This window comes from Lepus europaeus, chromosome 4, assembly GCF_033115175.1.
Source record: "Lepus europaeus isolate LE1 chromosome 4, mLepTim1.pri, whole genome shotgun sequence".
NCBI classification, from domain to species: Eukaryota; Metazoa; Chordata; class Mammalia; order Lagomorpha; family Leporidae; genus Lepus; species Lepus europaeus.
Window position 1 is genome coordinate 43,862,868 of NC_084830.1, and position 25,639 is coordinate 43,888,506.

The 25,639-nt window shown below is 41.0% G+C and overlaps 1 protein-coding gene across 1 annotated transcript in view; it reads right to left on the reverse strand.

Annotated features, from left to right (window-relative positions):
• Positions 1-24,093, reverse strand: part of VPS13B (vacuolar protein sorting 13 homolog B) — a 785,675-nt gene extending 761,582 nt beyond the window's left edge. Inside the window, 3 exon segments of the mRNA XM_062188180.1 lie at positions 4,563-4,706; positions 23,514-23,689; positions 23,787-24,093. Of these exon segments, the coding sequence (XP_062044164.1) occupies positions 4,563-4,706; positions 23,514-23,660 (291 nt within the window). The 5' untranslated portion in view covers positions 23,661-23,689; positions 23,787-24,093.
• Positions 24,094-25,639: the final 1,546 nt, after the last annotated feature.

The following is a 25,639-nucleotide window of genomic DNA, read 5'->3' on the forward strand; positions in this document are numbered from 1 at the left end:
GTTCTTTAACTCAAGTTTTTAGTGGTATTTTATAAAATTGAAGTTTTGGTTCAAAGCTTTTTATAAAAATTTTTCATGAACACATAGTATTTCCATAAACAGTCTTACAAACAATTGCATTTATTCAGTTAAAATATCTTAAAACATTTACTTCCCAAGAAACATCAAAACCAGAATATATACACACTTTAAAAAAAAAATTCAGGGGGCCAGCGCTGTGGCGTAGTAGGTTAAGTCTCTGCCTATAGTGCCGGCATCCCATATGGGCGCCAGTTCAGGACTCAGCTGCTCCACTTCCAACCCAGGTCCCTGCTAACAGCCTGGGAAAGCAGTAGAAGACGGCCCAAGTGCTTGGACTCCTGCACTCATGTGGGAGACCCAGAAGAAGCTCCTGGTTCCTAGCTTTGGATCAGCCCAGCTCTGGCCATTGCAGCCATCTGGGGAGTGAACCAGGAGATAGAAGACCTCTCTCTATCACTCTGTCTATAACTCTGCCTCTGAAATAAATAAATCTTAAAAGTTTACAGTTCTCTGTAGGTAGAAATATTTTTCACAAGATCTAATACAATGCACAAAGAAATCATATCAATCACAGAATAAACAACTGCATAGCATTCTGCCCTATTTTGCAGATAAAATCCACAGAAGCTGTACAGGCAAGATGACAAAAAAGAAAAGTACATAGTCAAATCTAAGTTGCCAGTAATGCTGTAGCTCTTTAGATTAGATTACCATAGCATAATGTATTCATGAATCAATCTGTGTATCTAAAGTCCACAAAAGAGAAAAACAGTTCCCAACTATTAAGTCCACATGATCTAAAGGTAGGGACATGATTGACACATATTACACTCTGAGCAAACAGTTAATAAATATTTTATGAGTAAAGTTTCAACTCCAAAAATAATTCAGAGTATCTCTTCCAGGACAGTGTTTGGAGATGGTCAGAGTGGTCCAGCATTTGATATATTGTAGTATGTCAAACAATACCTACAATACAGCCTCCAACAAAACTAGACTGTCCAAACTCCTGGTAACAGAATTGTTTACCATCATACTAAGAATGTTGGGAAGGCACCAAAACTCTGTATGAGGCATGTGCTTGGGCAGACTTCCAGGGATTCATGCTGTGAGAACTAAAGTGCTGATGAGATTGCCTATAACAAAGAAACATGTCAGCAGGACCTATGGTGGTTCCACGTGTGCTAAATCTATCTGTGATGGAATAAAGCACACTTTCCTTATCACAGAGCAAAAAATCATTGTGAAAATGTTGAAAGTAGAAGCACAGAGTCAGAAGGCAAAATAAAAAACAATGAAGCTTTTGAGAAATTAAAAAAATAATAATTCATAGTGGACATCAAGGTGGCCTTTATTCCAAACACCACAACTTTTTCACCACCACTCCAACTCTAAAAATCCTTATAATTAAAACTGATGAAAAAACCATCAAAGTGTCATCAAAAGTGATGACAAAGTCACGATCAAACATCTTTTTCTGAGTGGTTTTTACTAATATAAATGTCTTAGCAATGCTTTCCAGTTCATAAAACAATCAACAATACTAACAGAATTAAATCAAGCCTTACAAACTAGATATGACTCCCTATCAAGGCACTTAATAATTCTGTACTTCTGGAATGATCTTATCTGAACTAAACCTCATATGTCCTTTTTTTTTTTTAAAGATATATTTATTTTATTTGAAAGGCAGAGTTACAGAGAGAAAGAGGGGCAGAGACAGAGAGAACTTCCATCCACTAGATCATTCCCCAAATGGCCTCAAGGACTCGAGCTGGGCCAATTTGAAGCCAGGAGCCAGAAGCTTCTTCCGGGTCCCCCACATGGGTGCAGTGGCCTTAGTACTTCTGCTGTTTTCCCCAGCACATTAGCAGGGAGCTGGATCAGAAGTGAAGCATCTAGCAATTGAACCGGTGTCCATATGAGATGCCAGTGCTGCAGGTGGTGGCTTTACCAGTTACGCCACAGCTCCATCCCCTAAGCCTCATATTTCTATCTTCTCATTATTTCTAATATATTCCCATATACAAGGAGTAAGTTTTTTTATATTCATATCTTCAGCTACATATAACTTTAAAAGGCACTTTCTCTATCATCCATCCCAGTTTCATTTAGAAAATAAGTCTTTGTTGCACTGTGATTCTATAATGTAATAACTTGAAATAATTTAAATTTGGAGTTACTCAGTTTTACTAATACATGTATAATTGAACAATTACATACTAATCAAAGCTTAAAATTAGAAAATAAACTATTTTAAATGTTTCATACATAATGTTTTACTCAAAATTTCATTCCAATCACTACTATGAGTACAAGTATTTCTCTCCAGGGGTATAAACTGCTAAATAATTTGTCCAAATGTCAACTGCAATTTTCAAAACACCTTTCTACACCAAAATTTTAAACATCTGTAAAAAAAATACTTGTTTGGAGAGTGGTTTACATTCATGACACTTGACCTTTTGCTGTACACACCACAAAATTTAAGTCTCAAATGCCATATAAGTAGGAAATCTGATCATTCCTGCAGTAGCCATCTGCATGGCCCAATATCAAATATTAGTTCTAGGTTGCACTAAAGTCATGTGTTACAAATCTTTCTCTGCAGCCTCTATAATTAGTTGTAATTTGCCTCTTTTAAAATGTGTTTCTTATGAGACATCTGGCCTTGAAACTTTCACATTTCCACTGAAAAAATACTTAGTGTCTGGATTTTCTTTTCTTTTAATATGGAACACTACATGGGTGGTATAACCAAATCCAGACTCTTAAAAAAAAAATCCAGTAACAAATGATTAAGAACCACTTAAGTATTACCAAATACAAATGTAAAATAAAATTTTGTAATATAATTATCTATAGATTTCAAAATCTCTCAAATATTCAAAGTTCACAAAATAAATTTCCAAGGAAATATAACATTGGTCTATTTACTTCCAGGAACTACATTAGTTATGTTAAATTGAATAATATTTGTACAAGTTTCCCAACAAAGATTTCATAAACAGGAAAAAGATGGTACTTAAAATAGGAAATAATTTTAGCAGTTCATAAATAACCTTAATTTCATAGCAACTGAAGTTATATTTAGTAAATTATATTTACTAACACTGCTTTAAGGTTCTTATGAAAATTCACTTTAACAATATTTATCAATTTACTTAATTCTAGACACTTTCCTTAAAACTCAGTTAAATTTTAATGTGTGCTAAAGTAATAAAAATGAATGAAAGATGTGTTACTTTTCTGCAACTTGAAAATAAAAATGTCTTCACAAAATGCTGCTGTCCTGACCTACTTGCTTTCTAGATTAGAAAAATTTTGGTACAAGCTCCTTAGAACCTATATTACACATCTGCCGAAACCACTAACAAGAAATGTAAAATGGACCAGAAAAGAAATAGATAAAAATTTTTTGGATAATATCACTTTCTGATAGTGAAACTTCAACAGCGCCAATGAAATTTGAAATAAAGGTAAATACATGTTCATTTTCCCTAAAATTTTTTCTTACGTAGATGTGTCATATAAATAAATTACTTTGCAAAAATTCAAAACTCTCAAAAATTGGACTCAATCTGTCCCCGCTTCTATAATTAATAAGCAATCTAATTGATCCCCAGTAAGGCTATAACCAATTAAGTATAATTAATATGAAAAGATCCTTTAGGTGTTTTATATAAATCTTTTTTTTTTTTTTTTTTACAGGCAGAGTGGATAGTGTGAGAGAGACAGAGAGAAAGGTCTTCCTTTTTGCCGTTGGTTCACCCTCCAGTGGCCGCTACGGCCAGCGCATCTCGCTGATCCGAAGGCAGGAGCCAGGTACTTCTCCTGGTCTCCCATGCGGGTGCAGGGCCCAAGGACTTGGGCCATCTTCCACTGCCTTCCCGGGCCATAGCAGAGAGCTGGCCTGGAAGAGGGGCAACCGGGATAGAATCCGGTGCCCCAACCGGGACTAGAACCCGGTGTTCCGGCGCCGCAAGGCGGAGGATTAGCCTGTTAAGCCATGGCGCCGGCCCCTTTAGGTGTTTTATATAAATCTAAGAACACCTTTTTGAAAATGGTTATGTTACTACAAAATGGGCATGTAAAAAACAGCATGGGGCTGGCATTGTGGCATAGGAAGTTAAATGACCGACTCCAACACCAGCATCTAGTATGGGCACTGGTTCTTGTCCCTGCTGCTCCACTTCTGATCCAGCTCCCTGCTAATTGGCCTCAGAAAAGCAGAAGATGACTCAAGTGTTTGGGCTCCTACTACCGATATGAGAGACCCATATGAAGCTGCTGGCTCCTGGTTTAGCCCTGGCCCCTGTGGCCATCTGGAGTGAGAAAGTGGATGGAAAATTCCTCTTTCTCTCCCTCTCTGTAACTATGACTTTCAAACAAATTAACCTTTAAAAAGAAAAATACAGTAAGTGTATAAGCTAAGTTTTGTTTATGTCATGGCTGACATATTCCAAAATTTAAAGAAACATCAAATACTGATAACCATTAAGATTAGTTAACAGAAATAACTGGGTTCAATAATTTCTTACCTGCATTCCATCCTTAAGTTTCAAAATGCATTCCATTGTATTGATGGTAATTACCACTGGTTCTGAACCCAGTTTTGTCCATGGTACATGAATCCTCAATTCATGAATATGTCCACTTAAAAATGTGAATGGTAATTTCAGTTCCTTAAAACATAAAACATTAGATAAAGTTAGTGTGTGCTTAAGATTTTTCACTGTTTTAAGACTTATTTTCTTATTTAATGAAAGAGGGACAGAGAGAGAGATCTTCTAAAAAGACTATCACATTATCAAAATGTGAGTCAAATTAGCAGGATACAATTGTGAGGCAAGTTCAGAAGGAGGCTTAATAGGATAATTACCTGACAAATTAAAGCTGATCAACCTAAATAATTCTTCACCTAATTAAAGATTTACATAACTGGGGGTAGGCATTTGGACTAGCAATTAAGACGCTCACATTCCAGGTTAGAGTACCATGATTCCGGTAGTGGATGGGCTCTCATTTCCAACATCCTGGTAATATACACCTTGGAAAACAAGTGATGGTTCAAGTTTTTGGGTCCTTGCCCTCTATGCGACAGACCTGGATTGAGTTCCTGGCTATTGGCTTTTGCCAGCATTTGAGGAGTAAACCAGTAGGTGGAAATCTCTGCCTCTCCTTCAAATAAAAAATTTTTTATATATATTGTACCTGTATACTTTAGTCACAAATTTTACATGTTTTCTGCTTCCATTATTAAAGAATTTAGAAATGAAAACACAAATTTCAACACAACCACTTTATACTTGTTTTACTTCCATATAAAATTTTTCTTATAAACCAAAGAAAAAATTCTATTTCCATCATATCTTTAGTTATTTGTGAAAGTTATAATAGATAGTTTATTCATTCGTTTTTTTGCCTAACTACTTAGTTTAGCAACATATCAGGAATGCAATAGCTAACTACAGGCAGTACTGCAAGGTGGTTATGACCAATAGCTCTGGAGCCCTCAGACATGAATTTAAATCCCATTTGCCATTTATTAAGCCAATGACACCGTGCCTCAGTTTCATTATCTGTATCTCAGTTTCATTATCTGGAAAATATATTGAAGATTAAATGAACTTATTTATCTGAAGTGCTTAGAACACTGTCTTCCTCACAGAGAAATCATTATAAAGATGCTAAATGTCGTTTTAATTACAAACATGTGAGCCTAATTTATGTTTCCAGTTTCTTAAAGTCAAAATACTAAATACTTACTGTTACTATTCTTTAATGGAATGTCACAATTTTTAAATATTTTTATTATTACATTAATTTTTAAAGATTCAGCAATTTCTTCATGCATTATTCAGCTGGCACAGGAATGATCAGTGTCTACAATCAAAACATTACCTACTAAGCACTGACTACATCCCAGGTACTATTCTAAGCACCTTACCTGCATACAATTATTAAATCCTCATAAAAATATATACTTTTCTTATTTTACAATGAAGAATCCGAGGCAAGAAAGGTCAAGTAACTTGCCACATTGTATCATCTGGGAGCGCTAGGATTCAAAACTGAGAAATACTATGCCAGAGCCCTGCCCTTAACCACTAGTACACAGCCTCTTCACTTGCATTATGAGCATTCAATGTTCCCACCTGCAAAGGATCTACTTGAACAATAAGCAAATGACATCTACACTTCTATCACCCTCTGACCCTTGAAACAATGCTATGTTTTCAAGATGGCTACCCATGGTTTTGAAGTCTATGGTCACAAATCAGATTTTCCCAGGGAGAAGTTAAAAGACCTGAATCAAACTCAAGAAATCAGTGTTAGCAGAATGCTAACCAAACATTAACAAAAAAGGCAGCTTCCCACACTAGAGTATGGAATTGGGGGGCAAGGGTTTGAGGTTAAGACACTAATGCTGCTTGGAACACCCACCCACAACCCATACAGGAAATGCCCGAGTAACAAGTCTCTGCTCCACTCCGAAGTACAGCTTCCTGCAAATGTGGACCCTAGGAGGCAGCAGGCAAAGGCTCAAATTAGTTACATCCTTGCCATCCACATGGAATACAGGATTGATTTCCCAGCCCTAGTCCAGTGAAAAAGCAGATATGAGGTCTCTGTCTATTCATCCATCCGAGTGTCTTTCAAATAAAATAATTTCTTCAAAAGAACATGGGATTTTGAGACCTATGGCTCATGCTGAAAATCCCACTGAAGTTCAACACTAGTTACTCATCTGTTAGAAGATAGCTTCCTCAGAGTTGTTGTGACAAGAATATATATATATCTTGCAAAAGATGAACCGTGAATGCTGATTGTTTTAACAAATGTGTCTTCCTTGAAGTGATCATAAACAATTTTTTTTTTGTTTATTCTTTTCCCTTCTTGACATACAATTCTACCACTTAAAAATACATTCTTCAGGAGGGAATTTGGCCAAGGAGGTAAGACATCAGTTAAGATACCTGCAGCCCGTATCAGAGTGCCTGGATTTGATACCTAGCCTAAGTTCCTGACTCCAGCTTCCTGCTAATGCAGATCCTAAAAGGGAGCATGCTCAAGTAACTCTGTTCTTAACTCTTACCATCCTCACAGAAGACCTAGATTGAGTTCCCAGACCTTGACTCCAGCCTTCCCCAACCCCAGCCCAGAGCCACTGCAAGCAGCTGAGGTATGAACCAGCAGATAAGAACTCTGGGACACTGTGCATTCATGTGCTATCTCACCCCCATCTCTCAAATATAAAAAATATATAATTTCAGAGTTACATTTTGTAAAATGCATCCCTAAAAACAAAACAACTATGACCACACAAAAAGTATTAGTAGCAAAGAATTTAAGATGGTTGAACAGCTCTCAAAAATCCAATTTTAGGCAAGCTATTACAAAAATATTCTAACATAGGGCCAGTATTGTTGTATAGCAGGTTAAGATGCCACCTGTGACACTGACAGTGCTCCTAAGTGAATGTTGCTTCAAGTCGTAGCTGCTCCACTTCCGATCCAGCTTCCTGCTATAATACACATAGAAAAGCAGCGAAAGAAGGCCCAAGTGCTTGAGCCCCTGCACCCACGTGGGAGACCCAGATGGAGCTCCTGGATTCAACTGTCCCAGCTCTGGCTATTGCAGCCATTTGGGGAGTAAACCAGTGATAGAAGATCTCTCTTTCTCTCTCTGCCTCTCCCTCCTCCTCTCTGGAACTCTGCCTTTCAAATAAACAAATTAAAAAAAAAAAAAGAAACAACTTTATTATACTAGCTTTGTGAAAAAAATAAAATGATAAAATGTTTATTTAAAAAAAAAAGTGAGGGGGAGGGGGTCTGCCCCATGGCGCAGCAGGTAAAACTGCAGCCTGTGACACTGCCATCCTATTTGGGTGCCTGTTTGAGCTCCACTTCGGATCCAGCTCCCTGCTAATGCACCTGGGAAAGCAGTGAAAAGTGACCGAAGTCCTTGGGCCTCTGCACCCACTTGGGAGACCCAGAAGAAGCTCCTAGCTCAGACTGGCTCAGCTCCGGCCATTGGGGCCATTTGGGGAGGGAAGCAGCAGATGGAAGACCTCTTTCTGTGTGTCTACCTCTCTCAGTAACTTTTTTTTTTTTAAAGATTTATTTATTTATTTATTTATTTGAAAATCAGAGTTACCCAGAGAGAGAAGAGGCAGAGAGAGAAAGAGAGGGGTCTTCCATCTGCTGGTTCACTCCCCAATTGGCTGAAATGGCCGGAGTTGAGCCGACCTGAAGCCAGGAGCCAGGAGCTTCCTCTGGGTCTTCCCATGCAGATGCAGGGGCCCAAGGACTTGGGCCATCCTCTACTGCTTTCCCAGGCCATAACAGAGAGCTGTACTGGAAGTGGAGCAGCTGGGACACGAACTGGCATCCATATGGGATGCCACTACTGCAGGTGGTGGCTTTACCGCTACGCCACAGTGCCGGCCCCTCTGTAACTCTTTCAAATAAGTAAAATAAATCTTTAAAATATATTTATAATGAAAAATTTTTAAAAAACAAAATTGAGAAAGAAATCAAGAGGGCATACACAACGTATACCACAAAATTAGTCCAGGCAAGTAACTAAACGAATAAACTAGCAACAAAAAAACAACCATCCTCTAAGGTTGAGGAACTCAGAATCTACAGTTACAATAACATATTATCTTGCATCCTATTTTCAACAACAACAACAAAAAAACTAAAACATAGAAAAAAGTAGTCAACAGAAATTATATCCGGAGGACTTAGTATACAAAGACTTCAAAACAACTATTATAAGTGTGTTCAAAGAAATGATATTTAAATAAACAAATGAATATATGACAATCATCATTCAGCAAATAGGAAGTATCAATAAAAAAAAAAACTAAGAAAATAATCAATTAAAATTTTGGAGTTAAAAAATTACAACAAATGAAAAATTCCCTAGAAGGACTCACCAGCAGATTTAACTTGGCAAAACAGAAAATCAGCAAAGTCAGACCCAAATACATCAAGCCAAAATGGTGAAAGCCAGAAACAAAAACAAACTCTTTAAAGCAGAAAAACAACTCACCAAATACAAGGAAACCTTAAGTAGATGAACAACTAACTTCTCATTACAAACAAAAAAGGCAAGAAAGCTGTGGAATAATATACTCAAATTATGAAAGAAAAATATCTTCAACCAAGAATTTTATTTAGACAAAACTATCCTTCAATAATGAGAGCAAATAAAGAATGAAACAATTGATTACTAGAATATTAAAGGAGATCTTCAGATTGAAAAGTAACACCAGATAGTAAAGCAAATCCACACAAAGCAGAGTATTGATAAAGTTAATTATGTGGGTAACTATTAAACGACAATATAAGTGCTTTTTCCTCCTCCTGATTTAAAAGGCAACTTCATGGCGCCATGGCTTAACAGGCTAATCCTCCGCCTTGCGGCGCCAGCACACCGGGTTCTAGTCCCAGTTGGGGCGCCGGATTCTATCCCTGTTGCCCCTCTTCCAGGCCAGCTCTCTGCTATGGCCCGGGAAGGCAGTGGAGGATGGCCCAAGTGCTTGGGCCCTGCACCCACAAGGGAGACCAGGAGAAGTACCTGGCTCCTGGCTTCGGATCAGCGAGATGCGCTGGCCGCAGTGGCCACTGGAGGGTGAACCAACGGCAAAAAGAAAGACCTTTCTTTCTGTCTCTCTCTCACTATCCACTCTGCCTGTCAAAAAAAAAAAAAAAAAAAAAGGCAACTTCATAAAACAGTAACATGAAAATTGCATTGTTGAGCTTATAATATAAAGACAGAAGTGTCTGACAATTACAATACAAAGTAGAAGAAATAGAGCTACAGTGGGGAAATTTTCTGTATTTTAATGAAATAAAGTTAGCTTTAATCTCAAGTACTTTGTGGGGCCGGCGCTGTGACGTAGCAGATAAAGCCACACCACCTGCAGTGCCAGTATCCCATATGGGAGCCAGTTCACATCCCCAATGCTCCAATTCCGATCCAGCTCTCTGTTATGGCCTGGGAAAGCAGTAAAAGATGGCCCAAGTCCTTGGGCTCCTGCACCTGCATGGGAGACCCAGAAGAAACTCCTGGCTCCTAGCTTCGGATCTGCACAGCTCAAGTACTTTGTGGCAAAGCAGATGTATATTGTAATCCTTTCAGCCACAACTAATAGCTCAAAATAATTAAAAAACAAAAAAATTAAAATAGAACACAAGAAAATATCTACTTAACACACAAGAAGGTAGTAAAGGAATATCAGAGGAATAAAAAAAAGACATGAGTGGTTGGTGCTGTGGCACAGTGGGTTAACGCCCTGGCCTGCAGTGCCGGCATCCCATATGGGTGCTGGTTCAAGATCCGGCTGCTCCACTTCTGATCCAGCTCCCTGCTATGGCCTGGGAAAGCAGTAGAAGAGGGATCAAGTCTTTGGGCTGCTGCACCCGCGTGGGAGGCCCAGAAGAAGCTTCTGGCTCCTGGCTTTGGATCGGCACAGCTCCGGCCGTTACGGCCAACTGGGGAGTGAACCATCAGATGGAAGACCTTTCTCTCTCTTTCTGCCTCTCCTTCTCTATGTAACTGTGTAACTTTGACTTTCAAATAAATAAATAAATCTTTAAAAAAAAAAAAAAAGACATGAAACAGAAAACACCAAAATGACAGATGGAAATCCAAGCATATGAATAAAAACATTAAGTATGAATGGATTAAACACTCCAAAAAAATGCCAAAGATTTTCAGACTAGATTGAGATGTAATAACATGCTCTCATCAAAAGTAGCACTTTGGATTCACAAATAAAAATTGGTTGGCAATTTAAAAAATACAAAAAGATATTATGCAAAAACTAGAAAAAGCTAATGTGATTTATATTAATATCAAATTAGATGGATTTTATGGGGGCTGGCACTGTGGCATAGCAGGTAAGCATCGGCATCCCATATGGACACTGGTTCCAGTTCCAGCTGCTCCACTTCAGATCCAGTTCCATGCTAATCACTTGGGAAAGCAGCAGAGGATAGCCTAGGTTCTTGGGCCCCTGCACCAGAGTGGGAGATTCAAAAGACACTCCTGGCTTCAGTCCAGCCCAGAGAGTGAACCAGAGGATCTCTCTCCCCTCTCCCCTCTCCCTTCTTCCCCCTCCCCCTTCATCTCCCCCTTCCCCTCTCCCCTTTCTAACTCTTTCAAGTAAATAAATATTTTAAAAAATAAGATTTTATGAAAAAGAAGTTACTAAAGATAAAACAGAGCAACAAAATAGTCAATTCAACAATAATAGTGCAGACTTTAATACCTTACAATAATGGACAGAACTAGCCAGATAATCAGCAAGAACAGTTAAGACCTAGATAGTCCTCCAACAACTCTATCCAATTAACTGCAAAAATGCATTCATTTCAAAGGAAAACAGAAAACATTTTAACTGAATAAAAATAAAATACAACATACCAAAAGTTATGGGAAACAGCTAAAGAAATTCATAGCTGTAAAAGCCTATATAGGAAAAAAAAAAGATATACCTCAAATCAATAACCAAATCTTCCACCTTAAGAGTGGGAAAATAAAAAAATAAACTAAACCCAAAATAAGCAAAAAAAGATAATATTTTAAACTGGAAGTAGAGGGGCTAGCGCTGTGGCACAGCAGGTTAAAACCCTGGCCTGAAGCACCTGCATCCCATATGGGTACCAGTTCAACTCCCAGCTGCTCTACTTCCAATTCAGTTCCCTGCTAATCAGCCTGGGAAAGCAGTGAGGAATGGTCCAAGTCCTTGGGCCCCTGCACCCACATGGGAGACCCAGAAAAAGCTCCTGGCTCCTGGTTTCAGATCAGCTTATCTCTGGTCATTGTGGCCATTTGGGGAGTGAATCAGTGGATGGAAGATCTCTCTCTCTAACTCTTTCAAATAAATAAATTTTTAAAAAAACAAGGAAGTAGAGATAAGGGTATATGAAGTTAAACAGCTATCAGACTAATTAGGAAATGGTAAAAGTACTGATTTAAGGAGAATTCTAATAAACAAAATACATGTTTAAGTATTTGAAATAATAGGCTTTTTTTTTTTTAAGATTTATTTATTTATTTATTTATTTGAAAGGAAGCATTACAGAAAGGCAGAGACAGAGTTCTTCCATCCACTGGTTCACTCTCCAAATGGCTACAATGGCAGGAGATGGGCCAATACAAAGCCAGGTGCCAGGAGCTTTTTCCTGATCTCCCATGTGGGTGTAGGGGCCCAAGCACTTGGGCCATCTTCCACTGCTTTCCCAGGCCATAGCAGAGAGCTGAATCCAAAGTGGAGCGGCCAGGTCTTAAACTGGTGTCCACATGGGATGCCGGCACTGCAGGTGGCAGCTTTACCCATTATGCCACAGCGCCAGCCTCTGAAATAATAGTTTTTAAAAATATATAATAGGGGTCAAAGTTCTGTCAGAACGGGTTAAGTCATCACCTGTGATGTAGTCATCCCAGTTTGAATCCCTGCTGCTCCACTTCTGATCCAGCTCCCTGTTAAGTGCCAAGAAAAGCAGAAGCTGGCCCAAGTATTGGGATTCCTGCCATCCATGTGGGAAACCCAGATGGAGTTCCTGGCTCCTGGCTTTGGCCTGGTGGAGCCACAGTGGTTGTGGTCATTTGGGGAGTTAATCAGTGGATTTAAGACCTCTTTCTCTGTGTCTCTCCCTCTCCATCACTCTGCTTTTCAAATACACAAAATATATCTTTAATAACACATGGTTAAAAATCTTTATGGAAAGAACTACTACTAGAACAAAATGTCAGGGGCAAGTGTTAGGTCTAGTAGTTTATATGGCAGTGAAGACACCCACTTCCCATATCAGAGTACCTGGTTTTAATGCCCAGTTCTGCTCCTAACTCCAGATTCCTGCTAATTTGAACCCTGGGAGGCAGCAATGATGACACAAGAAAGTTGGGTCCCTGGCACCCACGTGGGAGACCTAGACTGGATTCCTGGCTCCACTGAGAGCATTTGGGGAATGAAGCAGCCAATGAGAGTAGTCTATTTGACTATTTATCTCCCTCTCAAAATTTTTTTTTAAGTTCTAAAAGGAACTATCAGAATATTTTAAAAGTATATTCAACAATAAAATATCAAAATTCTAAATTTGTGCAGCCTTAATAACATAATCTTAAGACAAAGATAGTTAACACTGACAAACCTAAAAAAGAGAAACAGACATGCACAATCACAGAAGACATTATTACTACTCTCCCAATATTCAGTGCAATAACTAGATAGTGAAAATCCATAAGGGCTTACAAGATTTGAAGAACTCACTTTGGTAACTTATTTGGTTCTAAAACACTGCAGCAACAACTGCAAAATATTTATTTTCTTCTGACATTGCCCATGGAACACTTTATAAAAATACACCATATAATGAGTCACAAATATTAATGGATTGGAATCACAGCGAATGTGCTAACCACAGTGGAATTAAATGAGAAATTAATGACACAAAGATAATTAGCAAATCCCCAAATGTTTGAAATTAAGCAACACATTTCTTAACAATCATTGATTAAGGGAAAAAAATCAAACCAAAAATTATAAAAAATTTTTAACTGAAAAAATATGCAATTCTACTCAATGGAGCTAAACATACGGTTACAGAGAAATTTATAGTGTTAACTGCATACAAGTGTATTTGAGTAGGCAGAAGTGGAAAAAAAAAACAATGATCTAAGTTTTTACCACAGGAAGAAAGGAAAAATAGTGAATCAAATACAAAGAAAGTGGAATCAAACGAGATGATTAACCAAAGAAATGACAAAGTATGATGCAAAAACAAAACAAAAATTCTTTGAAAATATTAATAAAATTGATAAGACCTTTCTTTTGTGTGTGTGTGCATCAAAATACAGGGTTGGTTCTGCTTTTTTTTTAAGAGGCAGACAGACACACACACACACACACACGCACAATCTTCCATCCACTGATTCACTCCCCAAACGTCCACAAAGGCCAGGTCAAAACCAGGGGTAGGAAACTCAATCCAGGTCTCCCACATGAGTGGCAGAGACCCAACCAATCTGATGCCTCCCAAGCTATGTATTGCCAAGAAGCTAGAATCCAGAGCCAGAGCCAGTACTCAAACTCAGAATGTGGGAAGCAGATATCCCAATCAGCACCTTAACCACCAAGCCAAACACCCACCCTTAGATCTTAGAAATATTGATAAAGAAATAAAGAAAATACAAATTGGGGCCAGCACTATGGCATAGAAAATTAAGCCTCTGCCTGCAGTGCTGGTATCCTATATAGGTGCCTGTTTGATACCCACTTGCTCCACTTCCAATCCAGTTCCCCGCTCACGTGCCTGGGAAAGCAGCAGAAGCACCCATGTGGGAGACCCAGATGAAGCTCCTAGCTCCCAGCTTTGGTCTGGCCTAGCCCCAGCCATGGTGGCCATTTGTGGACTGAATCAGTGGATGTGATATAGGCAGGCATACAGGGTAAAATTGATTAGATTCGTGAGCTGGAAGATCAGGCCTCCACCACGCCCCTTTTGTGATCTCAGGTCTCTACCTGACTACACCTGTGCACCCACCTGCCAATCAGACTAATTAACCACTCCCCTTTGGAAGTGGATTAAAAGCCTGAAAAACGGTGGGCCAGGCCTTTTTTGCCCCTTTTTGCTTTTGCCCTTCTTCTCTCCCTGCCCTTGATCCCCTTGTGGCCTGTGCTTTCGGGCCACCCGCTCCAAGCTTTCTGGCCTGCATGCTCCACATGGCTGGCTCCTACTGCTCCGTATGAATCCAGATTTCCCTTTCTTTCTTAGATAGGGTCCCCACTCTTCTACGCATTTCTCTCACTGAATAAAAAGCTTAAAACTTACCATATTCCCTGATTTATTTGTGCCAGTAGTCAGAATTCTTCTCTGAATATATGGCAAGAGCCCACACAGCTTATTAATGTTTCAGATTATTAATAAGCAAATCGGTAACAGATGGAAGATCTCTCAATCTCTCCTTCACTCTCTCTCCTTCTCTCTTATTTCTACCTTTCAAATACACAAATCTTTAATACAAATTACCAATATCAAGAATGAAAAGAGGATACCACTGCAGACTCACAGATTATTTTAAAGCACGCTGATTTAAAAACCAAACAATTTTATATTTTTAAATATGTCAATTTAGAGCAGGAGCAGGCAGGTTTTTTTTAAATCAGTCAGATAGTAAATATTTTAGTCTTTTGCAAACAATGCCATCTCTGTCCCAATTACTCAACTTTGCCATTTTCATGCAAAAGCAGCCACAGACAATAAGTAAACAAATGAGGGTAGCTGTGCCCCCAAAAAAACTGTATTTACAATAGACCTGGCCACAGTTTGCTTACAGCTAGTTTTCAGAGAAAGGAGAGATTCATTGAAAAACAGAACTCAGCAATATAATAAGAAATAAAATCTAAATAGTCCTGTATCTGTCACAAAATTAAGTCAATAATTTACAACTTTCCAAAATGACCCAGCGAACTCCATGATTCATTTTTAATATAAACACTAAGGAGCCGATATCTCACACTGTCCCAATACTTACTAAAAAGCTACAATGATCAAAACAGTTTGATAGTGATTTAGTGTCACACATAAAGGCATACATGTAAACCAATGGAATAGTATTCAGGGCCTAGAAAAAAACTGCTCACATCTAAGCCAAATGATTCTTTTTTGTTGTTGTTAAGTATTTATTTATTTGAAAGGCAGAGTGACAGAGACAGAGAGGGAGGGAGGGAGGGAGGAAAAGAGATGGAGAGAGGGAGAAGATTTTCCATCTGCTGGTTCACTTCCCAAATGGCTGCAATAGCCAGAGCTGGGTCAATCTGAAGCCAGAAACTAGGAGCTTCTTCTAGGTCTCCCATGTGGGTGCAGGGGCACAGGCACTTGGGCCATCTTCCACTGCTTTCTCAAGCACATTAGCATGGAGACGGATCAGAAGTGGAGCAGCCAGGACTCGAACAGGCACCCATAGGGGATGCCAGTGCTACACCACAGCACCAGTTCCTAGAACAAATGATTTTCAACAAGGGTACCAAGACCATTCAACAGAGAAAAAGACAGTCTTCAACAAATGATGCTGAGAATATCTATAAATAAATAAGATTTAACACCTACCTTCTACCATACACAAAAATTAACACAAAATGGATCAAAAAACTTTACATAGGAACTAAAAATGAGGGGGAAAATATAGTAGAAAAGCTTCATGAAATTAGACGTGTCAATAATTTCTTGGACACAACATCAAAATCCTAGGCAACAAAAGAAAAATCACCTAAGTTGGACTTAACTTAAAACTTTTATGCAACAAAGGGCACCATCAACAGAGTAAAAGACAAATCACAGAGTGGGAGGAAAGGTCTGCAAATCATGTATCTGATAAGGGAGATTAATATCCATACTACACACAGAACTCCTACAATTCAACACTAACAAAACTCATTCAAAAGTGCACCAAGCAGGGCTGGGGCTGTGGCATAGAAGGTAAGCCTCCACCTGCAGTGCCGGCTCCCATATGAGCACCAGCTTAAGTCCCAGCTGTTCCACTTCCAATCCAGCTCCCTGCTAATGCACCTGGGAAAGAATGGAAAATAGCCCAAGTACTTGGACCCTGCACCCATGTGGGAGACAGGGAAGCAGCTCCTGGCTCCTGATTTTAGCCTGGTCCAGCCCTAGCCATTGTGGCCATTTGGAGAGTGAACCAGCGGATGGAAGCTCACTCTTCCTCTCTGTATTTCTGCCTTTCAAATAAATAAATAAATCTTTTTAAAAAATGCACCAAGAACATGAGCTGTTCAATGTCATTAATCATAAGGGAAATGTAAATTAAAACTATAATGAGGGGGACTGGCATGGTGCTACAGCGGGTTAAGCCACCACTTGTGACACCAGCATCCCATATGGACACCAGTTCTAGTCCTGGCTGCTCTACTTCCTATCCAGTACCCTCTTCCAAGTGCTTGGGACACTGCCACCCAAATGAGAGACCCAGATAAAACTCCTAGTTCCTGGGTTTGGCTTAGCCCAGCCCTGGCCATTGCAGCCATTTGGAGAGTGAACCAGTGGATGGAAGATCTTTCTCTCTATGTGTGTCTCTCCTTCTCTTTCTGTAACTCTGCTTTTCAAATAAATAAATAAAATCCTATAATGAGGGGTAAGCATCTAACCTAGCAGTCAAGCTGAAGACGTACCCAGATCAGAGTACCTGGGTCCAATGCTCAGCTCTGTCTCCTGACGTCGCTTCATGATGCAGACCCTGAGAAGCAGCAGTGATAGCTCAAGTGATTGGGTTCCTGTCCACCCTCATGAGACCTAGATTAAGTTCCCATCTACTCCAGCCCAGCCCAGCCCAGGATACAGGAGGTATCTGACAAGTGAATCAACAGATAAAAGCTAGATTTTCAAAAAATAGAAATCCATAAGATGACATATCAACTCATTAGAATAGCAATCAAAACAAGAGACATAAAAAGTTTTGGCAAAGATATGGAATTACAGGAACAACTGGAACTCTTGTGCATTTTTGGCAAGAATGTAAAATCGTACAAACACTGGTATTACCTCAAAAAATTAAACATAGTTACCATATCATCTACAAAGTTAACTTCTGGGTACATACCTAAATGAACTGAAAGCAGAGTTCTAAAAAAATATTTAAACACCTATGCTCATAGCAGCTTTATTCACAGTGGCCAAAAGATGGAAATGCCCATCAACAGATCAATGAGAAAGTAGTAGTCAAGGATTTCAAAAATTTTTTGCACCAAAATAAGTTTATACTTTAATTCCATTTTTTCCTGAGCTCTTTGAAGTATCCTCAGATGTACAATGGAATATCTTCCAACCTTAAAATCTAAGAGAATTCTAACACATGCTAGAACACGGATTAACTTTTGAGGATAATGAATCAAGTGAAATGAGTCATTCACAAAAGGACAAATATTGAATGATTCTACTTATACAAGGTACTAAGAGCAACCATATTCATAGAAGCAAAATAGAATATGGTTAGAAGGGGTGAAGAGGAGAAAAAGTTCTGGATATGGACAGTGGTAATGGTTGTACAACAATATAAATAGAATTACTGCCACATAAGTATACACCTAAAAGTAGTAAAATAAGTTTTTGCAACAATAAAGAAAAAAACTAGCAATATCAATCATATACACTCTTCCAAGAATTATAAAATGAGGAAATACTTCACAAATAATATCATGAGGCAAGTACATCTCAAAGCCTGACAAGGACATTACAAAAAAAAAAAAAAATGACATGCAGATAACACTTAGAAGCATACAAAATTTAATAAACCCAATAACACAAAAATAATCTTAAAATAACCAACTGTGATTTATTTCAGGAATGCAAGGCAAATGTTTAAAAACTCAATTTGGGGGCCAGGGTCATGACAGAGCAGGTAAAGCCACCGCCTGCAAGGCCGGCATCCCTTATGGGCGCCAGCTGATGTCCTGGTTGCTCCACTTCTGACCCATTTCCCTGCTAATGGCCTGGGAAAAATTCCCTGATTAACTCCTGGTTCCTCGTTTCAGCCTGGCCCAGCCCTGACCATCACAGCTATCTGAGGAGTGAACCAGTAGATGGAAGAGCGATCTCTTTCTCTCCCTCTCTCTGTAACTCTTTCAAATAAATAAATCAATCTTAAAAACTCAATTAAGGGTAGACACTGCAGCACAAGTTAAAGAGCTGCTAGAAGCAATTATAGCACCAAGTCAAGTCCCAGCAAACTCTGCTTCCCATTCAGTTCCCTGCTAATGCATCTGGGAGGCAAGAGATGTTGCCTCAAATACATGGATACCTGCCTCCCACGTGAGAGACCCAGATGGAGTTCTTCTCCTGGCTTCAGCCTGGCCCAGTCCTGGCTATTACAGCCATCTGGAGAGAGAACCAGCAGATGGAAGACATCTATAACTCTTTCTCACTCTATTTATTTATTTGAAAGGCAGTTAAATTGGGGGGGGTGGAAAAACAGAAATATTTCATCCACTGGTTCACTCCCCAAATGGCTGCAACCTCCAGGGCTGGGCCAGGCCAAAGCCAGGAGCCAGGAGCTTCATCCCGGTTTCCCACGTGGATGCAGAAGCCCAAGGACTTGAGCCATCTTCTGTTGCTCTCAGGTGCTTTAGCAGGGAGCTGGATCAGAAGTGGAACGGCCAGGACTTGAACAGGCACCCATATGGGATGCCTGCACTACAGGCGGTGCTTAATAACATCATGCCACAGCTCTGGCCCAATAAATCTTTTTTTAAAAAATGGAATTGGCCGGCGCCGCGGCTCAATAGGCTAATCCTCCGCCTAGCGGCGCCGGCACACCAGGTTCTAGTCCCGGTCGGGGCACCGGTCCTGTCCCGGTTGCCCCTCTTCCAGTCCAGCTCTCTGCTGTGGCCAGGGAGTGCAGTGGAGGATGGCCCAAGTGCTTGGGCCCTGCACCCCATGGGAGACCAGGAGAAGCACCTGGCTCCTGCCATCAGATCAGCGTGGTGCGCCGGTCGCAGCACGCCAGCCACGGCAGCCACTGGAGGGTGAACCAACGGCAAAAGGAAGACCTTTCTCTCTGTCTCTCTCTCTCACTGTCCACTCTGCCTGTCAAAAATAAAAAATAAAAAATAAAAATAAAAACGGAATTGGTGGGGTCGGCGCTGTGACAAAGAAGATTGAGTTTCCACCCATGACACGAGCATCCCATATGGGCACCGGTTCATGTCCTGAGTGCTCCTCTTCTGATCCAGCTCTCTGCTTATAGCCTGGGAAAGCAGTGGAAAATGGTCCAGTGCTTGGGCCCCTGCACCCAGAAGAAGCTCCTGGCTCCTGGCTCCTGGCTCCTGGCTTCAGATCAGCCCAGCTCCAGCCATTGCAGCCATTTGGGAAGTGAACCAGTGGAAGGAAGACCTTTCTCTCTGTCTCTCCCTCTCTCTAGCTGTAACTCTACCTCTCAAATAAATTAAAAAAAAAAAAAAAAAAAAAAAAAAAAAAAAAAACACCTCGGGGCCCACACTGTGGCATCCCATATGGGAGCCAGTTTAAGTCCTGGCTGTTCACTTCCAATCTTGTTCCCTGCTAATGTGCCTGGGAAAGCAGATGGCCCAAATCCTTGGGCCCCTGCACCCATGTGGGAGACCCAGAAGAAGCTCCTGGCTCCTAGCTTCAAATCTGCCCAGTTCCAGTCATCCCAGCCAGCTGAGGAGTAAACCAGTGGATGGAAGACCTCTCTCTCTGCCTCTAACGCTGCCTTTCAAATAAGTAAATCAATCTTTAAAAAACTCAATCAGTATTATTTACCATAATAACAATTTTCTTTAAATTAGGTAACCATTAAAAGACTCATGTGGTAAAATTCAACACCCATCAGTGATTTTATAAACTCACTGGAAAAATCAAGAGAAATTCCTTAACCCAATAAAGAGCATTTACAACTAACATACCTCCTTATAAAATACAATCACTTTCCCACCAAAGGTGGGGACAATATCAACAAAATTTATTCTCATGACCTCCACTCCAAATGATATAAGAGAACCTTGCTGGTGCCAATAATGAAAGAAAAAGAAATTAAAGGTACAAGTATTGTATAGAAAGATATAAAACTCATTATTTGTAGATGGCAGGAGTGTGTATACAGGCAACCCAAAGGAACCTACCAAAATGTGTTAGACAAGTTAGAAAGCCAGATTCCTTATGTACAACATGAAAAGCCCTAACTACAAGATTGACAAACTCTACCGCAATAAAATCACAAACTTCCGTCATCAGGATACTTTGGAGAAAGTAAAAAGATAAGCCATTAACTGAGAGATAAGCCATAAGCTAGCAAAGAATCCCAACACATCAATCGGAAAGACAGAAAAATCCAATTTCTTGCACTAGCTGTGGCTGCTAAGGCCATGTGGGGAGTTAACCAGTGGATGGAAAATCTAACTCTCCATGTAATTCTGCCTCTCAAATAAATAGATCTTTTTTTTTTAAAAAAAAAAAAAAAAAAGGCAAGACTTAAGAGAAGTAACAGGGGCTGGTGCTGTGGCAAAGTAGGCTAAGCCACCACCTGCAGAGTAGGCATCTCATATGGGCGCTGGTTTGTGTCATGGCTGCTCCTCTTCCATTGCTTTCCCAGGCCATAGCAGAAAGTTGGATCGGAAGATGGCCCAAGTGCTTGAGCCCCTGCACCCGCGTAGGACACCTGGAAGAAGCTCCTGGCTTCATATCTGCCCAGCTCCAGCTGCGGCCATTTAAGGAGTGAACCAGCAGATGGAACACCTCTCTCTCTGTCTCTGTCTCTGTCTCTTTATGTAACTCTACCCCTCAAATAAATAAAAATTTAACCAATAATCCTATGAAAAAATATTCAGTTTCATTAGTCATTAAGGAAATGCAAACTGAAATTACAATGAGATATCACAACACACTATGCAGAAAGGCTAAAATAACAAACATACCAAGAAGTAGCAAAAACATGAAATAACTGGAACTCATACATTGTGTTGGTAAACTTGTAAACTGGCATAGCCACTTAAGACAACTATTTCATCACTATCTTTTATTTTTTTATTTTCTTCATGTTATTTGGGAGGAAGAGTGAGTCACAAAGAGTAACCTTCCATCTGCTGGTTCACTCTCCACATGCCCACAACATCCATTGTAGGATACTGGCTTCTCAACTGCTAGGCTAAACACCCACTCCCAAGGTTGTTCACACTTCTAGCTGTAATGAAGCAAGCTTCTACATTCTTATACATGAATTTTGATGGACATCAATATTATTTTTCCTCAGGTAGGTATCTAGGTGGTAGGCATGTTTAGCTTTAATAGGTACTACCAGGAGCGGATGTGTGGCACTTGTGGCACAGCAGTTCAGTCACCACTTGGGACACTTGCATCCCATATCAGAGTGCCCACAATAGCAAGGCTGGGCCAGGCTAAAACCAGGAGTCCAGAAATCCACCCAGGTCTCCCATGTGGAAGGCAGGGACCCAAGTACTTGAACCATCATCTACTGTATAAATAACTCAATGTCCATTAATAGAAAAGTAAATCACAGATTTTTTAAAAGATTAATTTATTTGCATTTGAAAGGCAAAATGACAGAGGGAGAGACAGAGAAGAGAGATCTTCCATCTACTGATCCACTCCCCAAATGCCCACAATATCCAGGATGGGCCAGACTGAAGCCAGGAGCTTCACCTGGGTCTCCCACACAGGTGGAGGAAACCAAAGTACCTAGGCCATCATCAGCTGCCTCCAAAAAAAGGCATATCAGCAGGACATTGGATCAGAAGCAAAGTGGCCAGGACCTGAACTGATCCTCTGATACGAGATGTGGACATACTATGTGGCAGCTTAACCTGAATTGTGGACTCTTTATACAAGGCAATGCAAAGAACAAACTGTTCATCCAACAATATAGGTTCATCTTAGCAATCTTAGCCAATTGCTAGCCAAGCAAATGATAGAAACTACACAAGTGATTCCAATTTATTAGAGGCTCAAGAACAAGTAAAGTTTATGCTGACAGAAGTCAGATTAGTAGTCGTCTCTTTTTACCACTGGGGAATACTAATTACAATGAGAATCTTTTAAGGAATACTCTCTCTTGATCTGGATAGTAGTTGCACAGGTGTACACATATTGACAAGTTGCATTGCTACTCTTAGGATTTATGTCCACTTACAGTAAATACTAAGGCATCCAATTAACCTTGGGGAGAGAATGGAGAAGGCGCTAAGAGTATTATTTCTTGGTGTTAACTAGAAGAGGCAGGGAAATATAACTAAAGATTACTGGTAACAATGACCTTCAGATTAAGCTACCCCTGTATCTCCTAAAAAGTCTGACTTCTGAGCTTCCACAGATATTTCCCATCCTCAATACTGTTAGAACTGCTTAACATATGTTACTAATAAAAGTACTAAATGAATGAACATGTGAACTTTGAAGTAACAGTTCATCTGCATCCGACTATTCCCATGTTAAATGAAAGAAACTAAAAAGCAGCAGTTAAGAGAAATGTCCACTTGTACTGCCATTCTCAATCTGTGTCTATTCAACACTGTGGGGATGCCACAGCTAATGTCATCTTTCCTTCTGAGAGAGAGAGAACGTCCCTCAAGAGTTGACCTTGCTCTCTTTCACACCCTTCCTCCACAAGGGAGGATGTATTATTTTCAACTTCATACAGAATTTGGACAATGTACCTTTAGCATATTCGGTAATGCTTGAGACTTGGGGAAACAGGCTGAACAATTCCGACAGGAAGAACAATGAAATTGTTTTCCTTTCAGTCCAAGCAACTTTTTCGACGTCTACTATAATAAACCTTCTCTTAAAATTCTGTAAAACACGGTCTCTAGCTGCAGTACACTACAGAAAAAATTACCATATTGTAACATAGAAATCAAAGACAAGGAAATGGATTGCATCCTAGCACATTAAAAAATGTTTCCAGTCCACGCCAGCCACCCAGCTTACCTGTTCCAGGACATCCAACTTTAACTCGAGCTTGCTCAAAACCACGTCTCCACCCCATAGTGAAAGCTGCAGATCGGAAGGCTTTAAGTTCTTGATGTAGCGATTCACATAGCTCATTAAAATTGGAGTTACATAGGACTCCAGCATATTTTCACGCTAGGAGCCAACGTCAGAATCTGAAAGGGATAAAGACAGAAACATCAAGGAGTCAGCCGTGCGGCGAAGGAACAAGTATTTCTCAGGAGCGTTTGGAGAGGCGGAAAAGCAACAGACCCCACCAAAGAGGCGGCACGGAACACTCCAGCGGTCTCCCGGCTCCAGCCACGACTTCCCGACTACAGCAACCGCCCTCGCCTTGCCTGGAGAGGGTCAGGAGGAAGAAGCGGTGACCTGAGGAGAGCGGGTCCCCCGGAGTCGGTGAGCGCTGGGCTCCCGTGCGGGTGCTGCAGCCGCCCCGCCAGGCCCTCGCCTCCCGGAACCTGGCCGGATCTACCACAGTAGAAACAGCGCTGCAGCCGGAGCCAGGCGCGTTTCCACACTCCACCCTGCCACCACACTCCACTGTGCGCTGACACCCACGCCAAAGAGTACCGTGGCGTCCCCTCTCCCCTACCTCCTACCTGGCACCCGCCCCCCGCCCCCCGGCGGCCGCACCGCTCCCGTACCGCGCCACTTCCGGGTGTGCTCCGCTCGGTGCCCGAAACAAACTGTCCCTCCACCGCCGCCGCTCCGGGCCTTCGCGGCCCGTACAGGTCCCTCACACTGGGGAAGACACCTGATGCGTCCTCCCGCAGAGCTCTTGGCGCTCCTCTAGCGTCGGCCCCGGCTCCGACCGGGCCAGCGGTTAGGGCGAAGCTCTAGGAAGTGCCGGGGCGGAGGTGGGGTGGCAGCGGACCGGTAAAGTGGAGACACCAGTGATCCGGAAGTGGCGTTCCGGGCCGAGAGTGACCGCGGGTGGCGAGGCCTGAGCGCTCGCCGTGGTTCCAGAGCTGGCGGACGGACGGGCCAGGCTGGGTTCCTGGTCCTTAACGCTGGAAAAGAGCTTCTTGTTCCCCCTGCAAAATGGACGGGCCGGGAAGAGGACCTTGGGTCCGTGGGGAGGGCCATGGCGGTCGGCCGCAGGTGGGAAGAGCAAGATAGGGGACCGACTTCAACTTAGATCCGAGGTTTATCTGCCCGAGGGAGCGTGGGCGCAGAAGGAGAATCGCGGGCTGAGGCTGCTCAGCTTTTGAGCTTGTTTGGTTGTAACCAAAGCAGTAGACGAGCTTCGCGGAGCGTTGTTAGCTTTCAGGAAGCGGCGGTGAAATATTCCCTAGGTAGCTGATGGGCTGCGGGCGAGGAATGGTAGAGAGACGGCTGTGGAGAGGCAGAGCCACTCAGACACAGGGAAAATAGCTGACGAGAAATGCGTTCCGTTCTGGGGTCAGCGTTGGTGTGATGGAGGCTGTGGAAAATACTATCTTCTAGTCGCCTGTGAGTTCACGAAGCCAGACTGAAAACACCCAGCTCAGAAAACGGCTTAAAGCAGTAGCGTAGGGCGTGCTGCTTAATTGTTGGCCAGTTTATTTTTGGTAACCCCTGAAGAAGACAGCTACCACCAGATTTTTAAAGTACTTTTTTTATAAGGTTATTAGAGGGGGGGAAATGCCTAAAGCTCTTCCCTGGAATTAAAAACAGCTTCTTGGAAGAGCTTTAGTAACAATGGAAAAAAGGCGTACGTGAGGCCGTGCAGGTATCCAGATTTGTTACTGCAAGTAATGAACTATGTTTCACCCCCCCCCCCAAAAAAAGCAGCAGCTAATTTAGAGCAGCTGTTTCCTAAGAAAAAGCCTTAATGAGTAACTCAAATAATTTGGGTTTTATGAAGACCTTGTAAATTAACCAAATAAATAAATTTTTAGTTATCTGCTTCACTTGAAAAGCAAACAGGTTGAAGCCATGACTGAGAGGGCTTAATAAAGAGAATGGCTTCCATAATTACTTAAATCTGAGCTCTTGGTTGAGCTCCGGGTCTTACCATTTTTCTGAAGAAAGGAAAGACCTAGTTTCATTGTGTAGCAACCGAATAAATAAAAATACTGTATTGAGAAATTAGCCAGGTATTTCAAATAAACAGAAAATATGTG